Source organism: Drosophila ficusphila, unplaced genomic scaffold (genome assembly GCF_018152265.1).
Source record: "Drosophila ficusphila isolate 14025-0441.05 unplaced genomic scaffold, ASM1815226v1 contig_198, whole genome shotgun sequence".
In the NCBI taxonomy this organism is placed as follows: Eukaryota; Metazoa; Arthropoda; class Insecta; order Diptera; family Drosophilidae; genus Drosophila; species Drosophila ficusphila.
In genome coordinates this window covers 7,854,304-7,868,484 of record NW_025064092.1, presented here as the reverse complement: position 1 = coordinate 7,868,484, position 14,181 = coordinate 7,854,304, and the positions used below count along the sequence as shown (strand labels likewise).

Genomic DNA, 14,181 nt, shown 5'->3' with positions numbered 1-14,181 from the left:
ACAGCTCTGGAAGCTCTGGAGCTGCCCTCGAGGGTAATTTGAATGCCTCAAAAACAGCTAAGGAATGCCAAAGGGGGTGAAAGGCCACTTGACTGGACAAAGGACATCGCACTGGACTTGACACACGCACAAAGGCCGGACCAACAACAAACGCTATTTGGAATTTGGAATGGGCAAAAGCCCTGTAAAATAACCCAAAGAATTCCCCTAACTTGAACTCGAATTTAGATGAGAGGTGCTCGTTGTTGTTTTTTTTTTTTGGAGAGGTCAACGCATAGGTAGAAAAACACAAAACCATCGCGAAGGTCGCGTGTCAGGCGAAAAGCGATTGACTCGCAACATCAAATTGGCCTTAAAAAATCGGGATTGATGTCGGGATGCAGCATTTATAGATACAGATACGGAGATACGGATACGTGTACAATACAAAGGGGAGATACAAGCTACACATACGCCATTTAACCCTTGAACTTTTGCGCTTTTGACACGAACGGCGAACAACAAAAGTCACTGACAATACGGCAAAAAAGTTGTTTGACTCTGACAATGCCAACTGACAAGTCGCAGATACACAGGATACGGATGGAGGAGATACAGATACGGCCACAGATACAGATACGGATACAGATACATTCGCAGATACAGATACAGATACATCGCTGAGAGCTGCGTTAATTACGCATTGTTCTGCTTTTTTCCCCGCTCTTGTTTTTTGTTTGTTTTTTTCTGGAATGTACTTTACTTCGGCGGCTGTCCAACCTAACTCCTTCCTTTTGGGGCCATTGTTGGCCATTTGGTAATTATAAATACGCCATGGCAACCAGCCAGCCAGGCAGCCAAAAGCCAGTCAGCCAACCAGCCAGCCAGAGTAGCGAGCTGAATAAAAGAAAGCCCGAAACAACTGTCAACAAAATGGATATCTGTTGCAAAAATGTAAATGCAACATGTCCTTGCCACAGGACTTTTCACCTGTCAGCGCAGCCGTGTTAATTATCAATTTCGAGGCTCAGCGTGTCGCGACCGCAGCGACAGTGAAACCCCATCAGCCATCAGCCGGGCGAAGGGTTATGTGCTATGGGTTATGGGTTAAGGGTTAAGGTTTATGGGTTAAGGGTTAAGGGTCACGGATCAGGTGGGCGGCGGGGGGGTTACGGCTCAGACCGCAATTATTGACTCATGCTGGCAGTAAGCCAACAAAAAAAGCACGAGAAGTAAAAAAGAAACTCCTTTCCACTCGAAACGGAATGGTCGAATGGTCGAAATCAATGGCTAATGCCCTCGGCTCATGCAACTCCACGTCCTGCGGAGGATTAGATGATGCCTCCCGGTGTCCTTTGTGTAGAAAGAGCCGGAAAAGGATACAGACAGAACAGAGCAGAGCACCAAGCAGGGAATCCGAGTCGGAATGGGATGCTGACAGTTGGCGAAGCTGCAACAATTATCCCATTACGCGCACAACCCTTCACTTTCGCCACCCGCTGGCATCGCTCATACGCACCGTGCGCCGACTGCACTTCCTGGCGGTCAATTTGCCACTTCCGGTGGCAGTACATCCGCTCTTTGTCTTTGCGAAGTGCAGAGGGAGAAACTCAGAGATGCCTTTGTATCAGATTTATGAATTTCAAAACCTTTAAGGGAAACTCTTGAAGCTTAATAGTAATAATATAAACAATTAAAGTAAACAGTTTTAGGAGAACTGTATTTCGGGTAAAACAAATAATATTGAAATAGATTTTTTGCTTTTGAAACTGCAGCTGATGAAATCGAAAACTTCGTACATGACATGAATATATTTTTGTTATGAATATTCCTCACGCTAATAGGGATTTTCCTTTTTAACCCATTTTTTTTTTGCTAGTGAATAATATTTAAATTTATTTTCCGTGCCGGATCTTCCCGCATTCAGTGGCAGCTGGCTGAAATCAGAACGTGCCAAGCCCGCGCCTTTTGTGTTTTATCCGTTCGTCTCCTCGTTTTTTTCTATCTAAATAATTGTTTTGAAGCGCGTGCGCATCGCGAGCTGCGATCAAGGATCAGACAAATAATGCCCGATGTTTTTCGACAACTTTTACCTCTTTTTTTGTGTCGCTCGCTCGCACAACCCTTTCCGCCAGGCTTCAAGGATTCGAAGGGGTTGCTCCTTGTGTTTTCCGCGGGGGGATGAGGCACCGAGGCATTGAAAACGTATTATCTGTCAGATTCATTTGCATTTCCTGTGGCATGCGGGCCAGCGATCCCTGATCTCGGGATCGGGATCGGGATCCGAGAACCCCGCTGCCAAAGGGTCGCGATGAAATCGTGTTCAACACGAATCACCTATGACAGCGCCGCCAGGAAGCTGTTTCGGTTTCCAGTTTGCTGCAGATTGCCATAAAAAATACAAAAAAAAAAAACGAAAACTAAAAAACGGAAAGGAAAGGAAAGGAAAAGTGTGGGGAATGCGTGTCCTGTCTCGTGCCTCTCCACTGCCACTGCTACTTCCATTTCCATTCACTTTTATGGATAATTTTCGGAAATTTTCATTTCGTGCGTTTTTAAAGGCGTCATTTAAATGCAGAGGACGTCCTCATCGCATCGCATCGCAGGGGTAGTTCTCCCTTCGGTTCAGAAGTAGTAGTTTCTCGGGGCATTAACACCTTGTTGTCCTCGGTGGCGACATGTGGCTGGCCTTCGCCTTCGCCTTCGTTTTGGCTTTCCATTTTTATTTATTAGAAAATGTCCTTTTTTAGTAGCGACGCAAAAAAAAATAGAATAAATTGGTTAAGCGGGAGAAGTGTGTCTTCTTTGCACATTTTTCATAAATTTTCCAATTTTACATCTGTTGCGCGGGGCGGCGGCACATGTGTCGCAGGTCATTCGGCGCAGGACATTCGGTGGGTGGTTTTAGGACCGCCACTTCCGCCACGGCAAATTAACAAATGTCGCGACAGAACCGCAACAAACTAAAGCGGACACACATGTGTGTTGGTGTTTGAGTTTGTATTTGGGTTTGGGTTTGGGTGTTTTGGCCATGCATCGGGGCAATATCCTTCGCTTTATTGGCAATCTCCGCTACACGGAGCTTCATGCGTGTCCCGGCGCATTTTGGCATGCCAACCGCGCTGCAAAATCAATAAATAAATAAATGCTGCCTAGGCGAGAGGATCCGCGCCGGCGAACCCCTCCGCAAAATGCTCATTAATAATTAATAACGAAATTGCCAGGCAACCTGAATTCACGCGGCCGGAATTCTATCTAAGCGGGTAATGCAATTTAAGGCTTAAACTGCAACAGCATACCTGTAATACCTGTGCAGTAAATCTGCTTAAAGGGAGAGCACTTAATGGGTTAATAGTTAACCTTATTATATGAGGGATTTTATTTAAGGGATTTATAAGATTTTCTTATTTTTCACACTTTGCTTACTATGATTTCTTGTCTCTTTTTTTTGCAGAACCCAGCAACTACACATGCTCCACGTGCAAGACGCGCTACACCTCCGCCTGGCGACTCATCCAGCACGTGCAGCACTCGCACGGCGTGAAGATCTACGTGGAGAGTCCTGGTGGCGGAGGCGCCACTCTGACGGTGGCCACGCCCGCCGCCCTGAACAGCAGCGCCCTCGCCTTGGCCGCCGCTGCAGCCGCCGCCTCCGCCTCCGCTTCCATTTCCGGATCCGGTTCCGCCTCCGGCTCCCTCTCCGGCATGGCCAGTCCCCAGCCGGCGGTCAGTCCGAACGCCTCCTCCGCGGCGGCGACGTCGTCGGCGGGAAAGCGCAGCAGTCCGGCGGCAGCGGGATCCGGCATTCTGTCCACCTCGGTCGGGTCCGCCTGCTCCAATTCGCTGGTGAACACCAGCGGCGGCAGCCTGAGCAACTCCAGCAGCATTGGCTCGCCGCAGCAGCAACAACAGTTGCAACTGCAACAGCAGCAGCAGCAACGCGTGCAGCAGCAGCAGAGGGAGAACCTGGCGTCGGCGATGGCCGCCGGAATGCGCCACCATCCGCTGCTGCCGCCGCCGGAGGCGATGCACGCCAATCCCTTCCAGCTGCTCCGCATGCCACTGCCGCCCGCCTTGGCGCAGGCCGGCAACGTAGTTCCTACGGTGGCGCCTCTCTTTGGACGCCCCTCGCCCGCCGACCACTACCGCATGGAGCAGCTGGTGAGCGAGCAGTTCCGCCACCACGGGTTCAACCTCGCCGCCGCCGCCGCCGCCGCCCAGGCGCAGTTCAATGCCAACGGCCAGGTGGTCGGAGTGCCCGGCGGTTCCGGCGAGCCGCGTCCCCCCTCCTCCAGCAGCAGCGGCAGCCAGCGGGGATCGGTGCCCCCGGCCGCCCTGCCGCCGCCATCGCTCAGCTCCCAGCAGCAGCAGTCCGTGCAGCAGTCGGTGCAGCAATCCGTGCAGCAGCAGCAGCAGCAGTCCGTGCAACAGCAGCAGCAATCCGTGCAGCAGACGGCGCAGCAGCAGCAACTGCAGGGTGCGCAGCAGCAGCAGCAGCAGCAGATCACCACCGGCTTGGTGGGCGGCAGCTCCCTGAAACTCGAGCCGCAGCAGATGGATTTTTACTCGCAGCGATTGCGTCAGCTTGCGGGCACAACAAGCCCTGGAGCTGGCAGCACTGTTAACTCGAGCTCGCCGAGTCCCCGACAGAAGCAATCGCCGCACTTCGCGAGCCCCTCGCCCTCGCAGCAGCAGCAGCAGCAGCAGCAACTCCAGCAGCAGCAGCAGCAACAGCAGCAGCAGCAGCAGTTGGCCAACATCCCGCGACCGCACTCCCTGACTCCGCCCGAGAAGATGGGCGACGGCAGCTCGGAGAACGGCAGCTTGAGTCTGATCCTGGCCAGCACTCCGCGCTCGGCGAGCACGCCGCCCTCGAAGACGGGCGATGGGGTGGGGGTGGGCCTGCAGGACCCCGTTGCCAGCTGCTTCGCGTGCAGCTACTGCGACAAGAAGTTCCGGTTCGAGAACAACCTGATCATCCACCAGCGGACGCACACCGGCGAGAAGCCGTACAAGTGCACCGCCTGCGACTTCGAGTGCTCGCACATCCAGAAGCTGATGAAGCACATGCGGGTGCACCGCAGTCCGGCGGACAACCAGGACGACAACCAGGACAACCAGGACGACGGCAGCAATGCCGATTCGCTCGAGACGAACGAGGCGGACAACGACGAGGACCCCAATCCCGATGAGTCCGAGGAGGAGCTCGGCGACGGGGACAACGACAACGATCCCGATGGCGACGGCGACGGCGATCTGGATGGCGAGGACGAGGACGAGGACGAACTGGAGGAGTGCGAGGAGCTCGACTACAAGGCGGAGGACCTCAGCGTGAGCAACCGCATCGATGGCAAGAGCCAGAGTCCCAAGACGACCAGCTCCGGGGCCACCTCGCTGGTGGGCGAGCTGATGGACAAGTTCGGCCTCTCGAACATCGCCCAGTACAGCGAGGCCTACAAGCAGGCGCTGCAGGAGTCCGGCCGCAAGGAGGCGGCCGCCGCAGCAGCAGCCGCCGCCGCAGCAGCAGCGGCGGACAACAACAATCGCGGCGGCGCCGGCGGAGCTCCGCTGAGCGACAAGCTGAACGGACTGCCGGTGGCGGCGTTGCGGCTGCGCGATGAGTTCGCGAAGAACTGCAACATGTTCCAGCAGCCGCAGGACGGCGGGGCGCCCTCGCAGGTGCCGCTGTTCAACCCCTTCCCCAATCCCTTCGAGCTGAGCAAGCGCATGAAGATGGACGGCGGCGACTGGTGGGGCATGTCGCAGGCCCTCCACCGCAACGAGGCGCTCTTCGAGAACCTCAAGCTGAAGCCGCTCGGCCTGGGCGGGGCCAACTCGCTGATCCAGGGGCCGCTGCTCAAGAAGGAGAGCCGCCAGCGCAACGACACCTGCGAGTTCTGCGGCAAGGTGTTCAAGAACTGCTCCAATCTCACCGTTCACCGGCGCAGCCACACCGGCGAGAAGCCGTACAAGTGCGAGCTGTGCTCCTACGCCTGCGCCCAGAGCTCCAAGCTGACGCGCCACATGAAGACGCACGGGCGGACGGGCAAGGACGTCTACCGCTGCCGCTTCTGCGACATGCCCTTCAGCGTCCCCTCGACGCTCGAGAAGCACATGCGCAAGTGCGTCGTGAACCAGGGCAAGGCGGCCGCAGCCGCCAATGCGGTGGCCGCCGCCCAAGCGGCCCAGGCTGCCGCCCAGCACATCCAGGCCGCCGCCCAGCAGGCGCAGGCGGTCCAGGCGCAGCAGGCGGTACAGCAGCAACAGCAGCAGCAGTCGCAGCAGCAGCAGCTGTCGCCCATGGGCGTGGTGGGGTACCCGCCCCAGTTCGTCGGCGGACACAACCTTTCGCTGCCGGGCAGCGTGAGCGGGGACAACGACTCGAACGCCTCCTCCAGCCTGACCGGCGTCCATCCGATTTCGCTCAAGGAGGAGGCATGACTTTTCAGCGGCTTTCCCGTGCCGCTGGCCCCACCTCCTCCTCCGCCCCTACAGCAGCAGCAGCATCAGCAGTTGCAGCAGCAGCAGCAGTTGCAACAGCAGTCGCAGCAGCAGCAGACCAGTCGCAGTCGCATCATGTCGCGCATCTTCTAAAGGTGTCTGAAAGAAACTGATTCAAATTCGAAACCGAATAGCCAGGCCCCCTGTAAATACGACTTTTTTGAAAAAAGCCCCCATCCAAGCTCCTTCCAGGCGACGAAAAAAAAACACGACCAGAGGCATTTAATACCAAAGCAATAACCGTTATGTAATATAATTTTAAAGATTCAACCCCTTTTTTTTTGAGAGAGAGAGAGAGAAGCGAAAACACACACAACACACATTTTTTTCCAACATTTTTTTTCGTGCTTGTAATTTATATATATATACATACATATATATATTAGTGCATAAACATACGTAAATGTAATAAAATAATCGCTTAGAGAGTAATTGTGTGGACACACATTTCCAGTGTATTTTCTAGGGCTAAGTGAAAGCAAGGATTTGTATAAAACGATGATGGATGATGAAGAAACCTACTACAACTAAACGTGAACGTAAAAGTGAACGTAAAAAAAAAAAAAAAAATACGCAAAAAAATTCTGCTCCCAGCGAGCCACAAAAATAAGCAAAATTATACTCTAAACTTAAACGCATTTCTATATGCAAATATTATCGATATGGGCGCGAGTGAATGAATATTTTTTTCATCGATGTACATTATTTAGTAAATCTAGATCCCTAGCACTAAAGACGAACACTTGTAAAAATCCTAACTCTAATTCTAATTATGATTACCGAATACATATTCATTTCATTCGATTTCCCGTCGATTTATTTCCTCTCCTTCCCTAATTTTTTTTGCCTAGACATAATTCTATTATTAAATGTAATTTAAATGAAAGAAAAAACGAAAAATAATCAAATTTTTTTACGTACATAAATAAATATAAATGTAAAACACAAATTTTTTTTAAACAATTTTAGTCTAAGCTCAAAAGGAAAAGCATGCATAAAATTTGAGGCAGAAGGCAAAGTGAAAAAAAGACGAAGATGCAAATTTGTACGTAAAACTTCAAGTGAAATATAAGAAAGCAATTAACGAGAAAATACCGAAACAACAACAACAAACAAACAAACAAACAAACGACAAAAAACTAGATTTAGAAGACTGAAGAACTGAGAACGAAATTTGTTTTCTTGCTAACAAAAAATCGAAAGGAAAAAAAAAAAGAAAAGACAGAAAGTAAAAGACGAAAGACGAAAGAGAGCTGGAAAACGGACAATGAAAAGGACGAAGGAGGAAAGGACACGATAGAGTGCATTTTTTATAAATTGTTTTTTTGCTGTTGATTTTCGTTATTTGATTGAAACTAAAACAAAAGATTGAGATCCAAAATTTTGATTAATATTTAATTGTTTGTTTTTGTAGTGAAAATACCTTTTTGCGAGCAAAATTCAAAAGCGCGACATTAGTTTAAACCCTGTTTTGTTTCGAGTTCCCCGAAAACCCACCCGGAAATCCCCCTACTAAATTAGTTAATCCCAGTTAATTGAACTAGTTTAGTACGGGTGATTTCCTCCGTTTTTATCGACGAAGTTTACCGTGCATAATTTATGGAATTCGACATGAACTAAATTTAAGATTGAGGTTTTAATGCATTGTGTTTCACATATATAGAACATATATATAAAGCAAAAACTGAATAAACAAAATCCATGAAAATTAAAAAAAAAACACACACGAGTTATGTTTTATTTGGACGATTTTTGGTTGCATTTTACAATACTAATTTCTTCCACAAAAAGCAGAGTAAAAAGCAGAGGCGAACGGAAACCGACACGAAACGAAACGAAGCAAACTAAAACTATCATTACATCTTAGAAAATTAATTGTAGCTATAAAAACAAAAGGAAACTTTATACTAGCAGATAAACCAGGACATTGTCTCATTTGGCCGAGAGCAATAGCAAGGACGGGCGAATTAAAAATGAAAACAAAACGAAAAAAAAAAAAACAAAAACCAAAAATATTTTTCAAATGTGTGTAATTTTTTGAAAGTAACAATAACGAAAATACGAAAGGAAAACAAAAACAACAAATTTAAAAATTAATAATTAAATGATAGTTGTCTGTGTTACGAAAAAGCAAAAATATAAAAATACAATTGAAAAACTGTAACTAAGCGAGCGAGCGAGACTTTTATTTCCCATAAATTATGAACGATTTTTATAGCAATCTGGCACCTACGGCGCAGCCCAAAAGTAGGCAGCTATAAAAATCGGGAGCGATCGCGGAGTGGAAAGTGTTGCCCACATTTTAGGGGTGTCGATAGGTGGCGCCCCCTCACGTTTGCTCTAGCGAAAATAGGGAGAAAACGAGTGCGAGAGAGACGGCAAGCGCAAGTGACCCCATTGGCCGCCCACCGCCCCCCCGCTGCCCCACCCCGCCGTGACCACTCGGCCAGAAAGTGACCAATCCAAGCGCCACTGGCCGCCCCAATTGTCATGTGCGGAAACTTCAATTGGCATCTGGCAGAAAAAGCCAAAGCAACGCAAAGCCAAGCGAGCCGAACCTCACACATGCGACGCCGGCAGCGCAGTTGCCGTCGACTGCGGCAGCGACCCTCAACCCACTACCACCCCCACTCAGCCACCACCCACCACCAACGCCCACTGGCCGGTTCAAACTTGTTCGCCGTCGAACAGGCTCGACGGCGCCAGCTCTCCGGTGGTTGCAAATGGACATAGCACCACCGGTGGGAAAAGTCCTTGCGGAGTGGGAGGAATTTTCACCCAGCAACGCGGGAAAGCTAGCTTTTGTTTGTGTTTTCTATTTAATTTATTTATGTTGATAAAACGTTCACAAAATTATAGAAACCATTGTTTTCTCTTTGACAAAGTCATTTAATGCTTCGATGTTGTTCAGCCTTTATTTATTTTGTTCGTCATATTTGATGACTGCAAGGGTATATAAGCTTCGGTTTCCTTTCTTGTTTTTATAACCTTGCAGAGGGTATTATAATTTCAGTCAGAAGTTTGCAACGCAGTGAAGGAGAAACCTCAGACCCCATATTCTTGATCAGCATCAGGATCAGAATCAAAATACGTCTGTACCTCTGTTATCGGTCAGCCAATCCGACAATTTTTGGGACAAATATATTTAATATTTCTCTTTCAGTTTTAATCGATCAACGAGGGCAGTTGGAGTCCGAAGGGCATGGCAAAGTTTCGTTAACTGTGGTCATAAGGTGCTCAAAACAGTGTTTGGTTCCACTGTAAGTCACTAATTGACCTTATTGCAACCAAAAAACCTCTCAAAATATAGTGTTTTCTACCGGAATTGTCAACAGATCTTTCCCAAATCAGTTTTTATGAACTAACTAAAGGATCAATTACCTATAACAATTAAATTGCATTCGGTGGCATGAATAGTTGGGCTTTTCTAGTTTCCAAAAATATACTTTGTTTTGCTGTAAGTTGTTTCTTGCCCAAATAACAGACAAATTACCAATGGGAAAAGTTTTTTTTTTGCCCAAAACTACAGAAAATGGCTATAAAAAAACTCAGTTTTTTTGGAATATCTGAGAAATTACTTTCCCAAATGTGGAGTGGCATACATCGTTGAATTCGTAATAAAATTCTGAGTTCGATGGTATAACCACCCAAAAAAGTTGAAATTTTGCCATTTTTCGCAAAAAATGACGATGTTACCCCTTATGAAAATTGCGAAAATTGGCCAAAAATCATTTTTTTTTGAATCGTCCAAAAAGTGATTGGGCTCGTTAACTGTGGTCATAAGGTGCTCAAAACAGTGTTTGGTTCCGCTGTAAGTCACTTTTTGGCCCTATTACAACCAAAAAACCACTAAAAAGATAGGATTTTCTACCAAAATTGGCAAAAATCCTATTATCTCAACGGAAGTTTCCTGACCATTCTTTTCCATACTCATCTACCCATCGATCAACGAGCGCAGCTGAAACGACGTTGGGGGATTCATCGAGGAGCAGCAGACAATTATTCGTCTTGGACGAGCAGAGTGATTTATTTATTATTAAGGTTTTATGTTACTTTAGAGATATTCTTTTAAATATAGGATATTTTATTATAGATTTTATGTTATTATTAAATGAAAATGAAATTAAATAAAATGTTTTTTCTTGGTTTGGGGCTATATTGAAAATTATGAGTGGTTTATAGAATATCCTCATAAGGAGTGGCTAAAAAGGAGTTGATGGCTCAAATCCCTAAATTCGATGGAAAAAACGAGTTCGAAAAGTATTACTGACCATTTGGACAGCCAAATTGGCAATTTCTGAAAACAAAGTACCAGGCGAACAGAAGTTTCTAGAAGGTGGAATTTATAAAATTAATTTATAATTTTATCCGAGTTTCAAACCCAATACTATCAGTGATGCTCAACCCACAATCCCAGTATTTTGCGTGGATCGAGCATAGTCAAGTTTTGAACCACGACCCTTAGTACCATCCATAGAGGAAATTGTTGCATATCTTAGGGGGCAGCTGATTTTGGATTTCGGATCTTGTTGCCACCTTCTAGGCATTGCTGTTCGCCTGGTACTTTGTTTTTAGAATTTGCCAATTTGGCTGCCCAAATGAACAAAATTACTCTTCGAACTCGTTGTTTTCTATTGAATTATTGGATTTCAGACACCAAGCGAACATGATCAGTAGAAGGTCGCGTCTGATAAATATTAGTTAAATAAATAAGAAATAGGTCTGTGTCAGGTTTCTGTTTGCTTGATGTCTAAAATTAAAAAAATATCCAATTTATAGTAAATACTCCTCGGAACTTGCTTGTTTTCGACCAAATGCTAAAAATTGCGATACCAGGCAAACATATCTCATTGCAAGTTGCTGCAGGTAAGTTTGCTGGCGTTTCTGTTTGCCAGGTTCCTAAAAAATCCCCCACACGCTCAAATTCATTCAAACAATCAAAAATTTCATAAGTTAGTTTTTATTATCTTCAATAAATAATAATAATAATAATAATAAATAAATAATTCGATTTCTAAATAATATTACCTATTAATAACTTATTGCTGGTTTCTTATGTTTATTATGTTGTTATAGCATATTGTATCGCCGACCTCCTCTTCCAACTGCCCTCGTTGATCGATGTATCCTGAAAGTAGAAATATATATATATGTATTAAATATTTATTATATTTAAGAAGGTCATATCTTAGGGAGCTACTGGTTAGTAGGTATGCCAGCTATAAATATAGTGAACTTTGGTCAATTTTCAGCAAACCCATCATTAGAATTGAAAAAAAATGTTCAAAAAACATAAATGAAGGAATCTATAATATTAATTAAGACAAAAAAGTGAAAACCATAATTCTGTAGTTATCTATTAGGTGGCATGCCTCTGAAAGTAATAATTTTCATTGATTTTATTAAATATAGAGTATAGTGTTTTCTACCGGAATTGTCAACTGATCTTTGCCAAATCAGTTTTTATGAACTAACTAAAGGATCAGTTAAATAACAATTAAATTGCATTCGGTGGCATGAATAGTTGGGCTTTTCTAGTTTCCAAAACTATACTTTGTTTGGCTGTAAGTTGTTTCTTGCCCAAATAACAGACAAATTACCAATGGAAAAAGTTTTTTTTTTGCCCAAAACTACAGAAAATGGCTATAAAAAACTCAGTTTTTTTGCATTATCTAAGGAAGTACTCTTCCAAATGTGGAATGGCATACATCGTTGCATTCGCAATAAAATTTCCTATCCGATGGTATAAACAACCAAAAAAGTTGAAATTTTGCCATTTTTCGCAAAAAATGACGATGTTACCCCTTATGAAAATTGCGAAAATTGGCCAAAAATCATTTTTTTTTGAATCGTCCAAAAAGTGATTGGGCTCGTTAACTGTGGTCATAAGGTGCTCAAAACAGTGTTTGGTTCCGCTGTAAGTCACTTTTTAGCCTTATTACAACCAAAAAACCACTAAAAAGATAGGATTTTCTACCAAAATTGGCGAAAAATCCTATTATCTCAACGGAAGTTTCCTGACCATTCTTTTTCATACTCATCTACCCATCGATCAACGAGCGCAGCTGAAACGACGTTGGGGGGATTCATCGAGGAGCAGCAGACAATTATTCGCCTTGGACGAGCAGAGTGATTTATTTATTATTAAGGTTTTATGTTACTTTAGAGATATTCTTTTAAATATAGGATATTTTATTATAGATTTTATGTTATTATTAAATGAAAATGAAATTAAAGAAAATGTTTTTTCTTGGCTTGGGGCGATATTGAAAATTATGAGTGGTTTATAGAATATCCTCATAAGGAGTGGCTAAAAAGGAGATGATGGCTCAAATCCCTAAATTCAATGGAAAAAACGAGTTCGAAAAGTATTACTGACCATTTGGACAGCCAAAAAGGCAATTTCTGAAAACAAAGTACCAGGCGAACAGAAGTTCCTAGAAGGCGGAATTTATCAAATTAATTTATAATTTTATCCGAGTTTCAAACCCAATACTATCAGTGATGCTCAACCCACAATTCCAGTATTTTGCGTGGATCGAGCATAGTCAAGTTTTGAACCACGATCTTTAATACCATCCACAGATGAGAATTGTTGCATATCTTAAGGGGCTGCTGATTTTGGATTTCGGATTTTGTTGCCACCCTCTAGGCATTGCTGTTCGCCTGGTACTTTGTTTTTAGAATTTGCAAATTTGGCTGCCCAAATGAACAAAATTACTTTTCGAACTCGTTGTTTTCTATTGAATTATTGGATTTCAGACACCAAGCGAACATGATCAGTAGAAGGTCGCGTCTGATAAATATTAGTTAAATAAATAAGAAATACGTCTGTTTCAGGTTTCTGTTCGCCTAATGTCTAAAATTAAAAAATTATCCAATTTATAGTAAATACTCATCCGAACTTGCTTGTTTTCGACCAAATGCAAAAAATTGCGATACCAGGCAAACATATCTCATTGCAAGTTGCTGCAGGTAAATTTGCTGGCGTATCTGTTTGCCATGTTCCTAAAAAATCCCCCACACGCTCAAATTTTACATTCAAACAATTAAAAATTTCATAAGTTAGTTTTTATTATCTTCAATAAATAATAATAAAATAATAATAAATAAATAATTCGATTTCTAAATAATATTACTTATTAATAACTTATTGCTAGTTTCTTATGTTTATTATGTTGTTATAGCATATTGTATCGCCGACCTCCTCTTCCAACTGCCCTCGTTGATCGATGAATCCTGAAAGTAGAAATATATATATTAAATATTTATTATATTTAAGAAGGTCATATCTTAGGGAGCTATTGGTTCGTAGGTATGCCAGCTATAAATATAGTGATCTTTGGTCAATTTTCAGCAAACCCATCATTAAAATTGAAAAAAAATGTTCATAAAACATAAATGAAGAAATCTATAATATTAATTAAGACAAAAAAGTGAAAACCATAATTCTGTAGTTATCTATTAGGTGGCATGCCTCTGAAAGTAATAATTTTCATTGATTTTATTAAATATAGAGTATAGTGTTTTCTACCGGAATTGTCAACTAATCTTTGCCAAATCAGTTTTTATGAACTATGGAACAATGGAAAAAGTTCTTTTTGCCAAAAACTACAAAAAAAAGCTTTAAAAAACTCCGTTTTTTTGGAATATCTGAGAAAGTACTCTCCCAAATGTGGAGTGGCATACATCGTTGAATTC

The 14,181-nt window shown here is 44.2% G+C and overlaps 2 protein-coding genes across 3 annotated transcripts in view; both read left to right on the top strand.

Annotated features, from left to right (window-relative positions):
- The window catches only part of LOC108095320, a 45,556-nt gene extending 39,030 nt beyond the window's left edge, over positions 1 to 6,526 (top strand). For both annotated transcript variants that reach the window (XM_017196398.2, XM_017196397.2), the window contains exon 4: positions 3,434 to 6,526. In XM_017196398.2, coding sequence (XP_017051887.1) covers positions 3,434 to 6,420 — 2,987 coding nt within the window. In that variant the 3' untranslated portion in view covers positions 6,421 to 6,526. The remainder of the gene's footprint in view (positions 1 to 3,433) is intronic.
- LOC108095259 (mediator of RNA polymerase II transcription subunit 29-like) lies at positions 6,424 to 13,920 on the top strand (the record flags this gene model as incomplete). Its single annotated transcript, XM_043207390.1, is given in 3 exon segments — positions 6,424 to 6,572; positions 10,111 to 10,135; positions 13,888 to 13,920. Coding segments are annotated over 3 exon segments (207 nt in total), but the record flags the coding sequence as incomplete, so codon positions are not given.
- Positions 13,921 to 14,181: the final 261 nt, after the last annotated feature.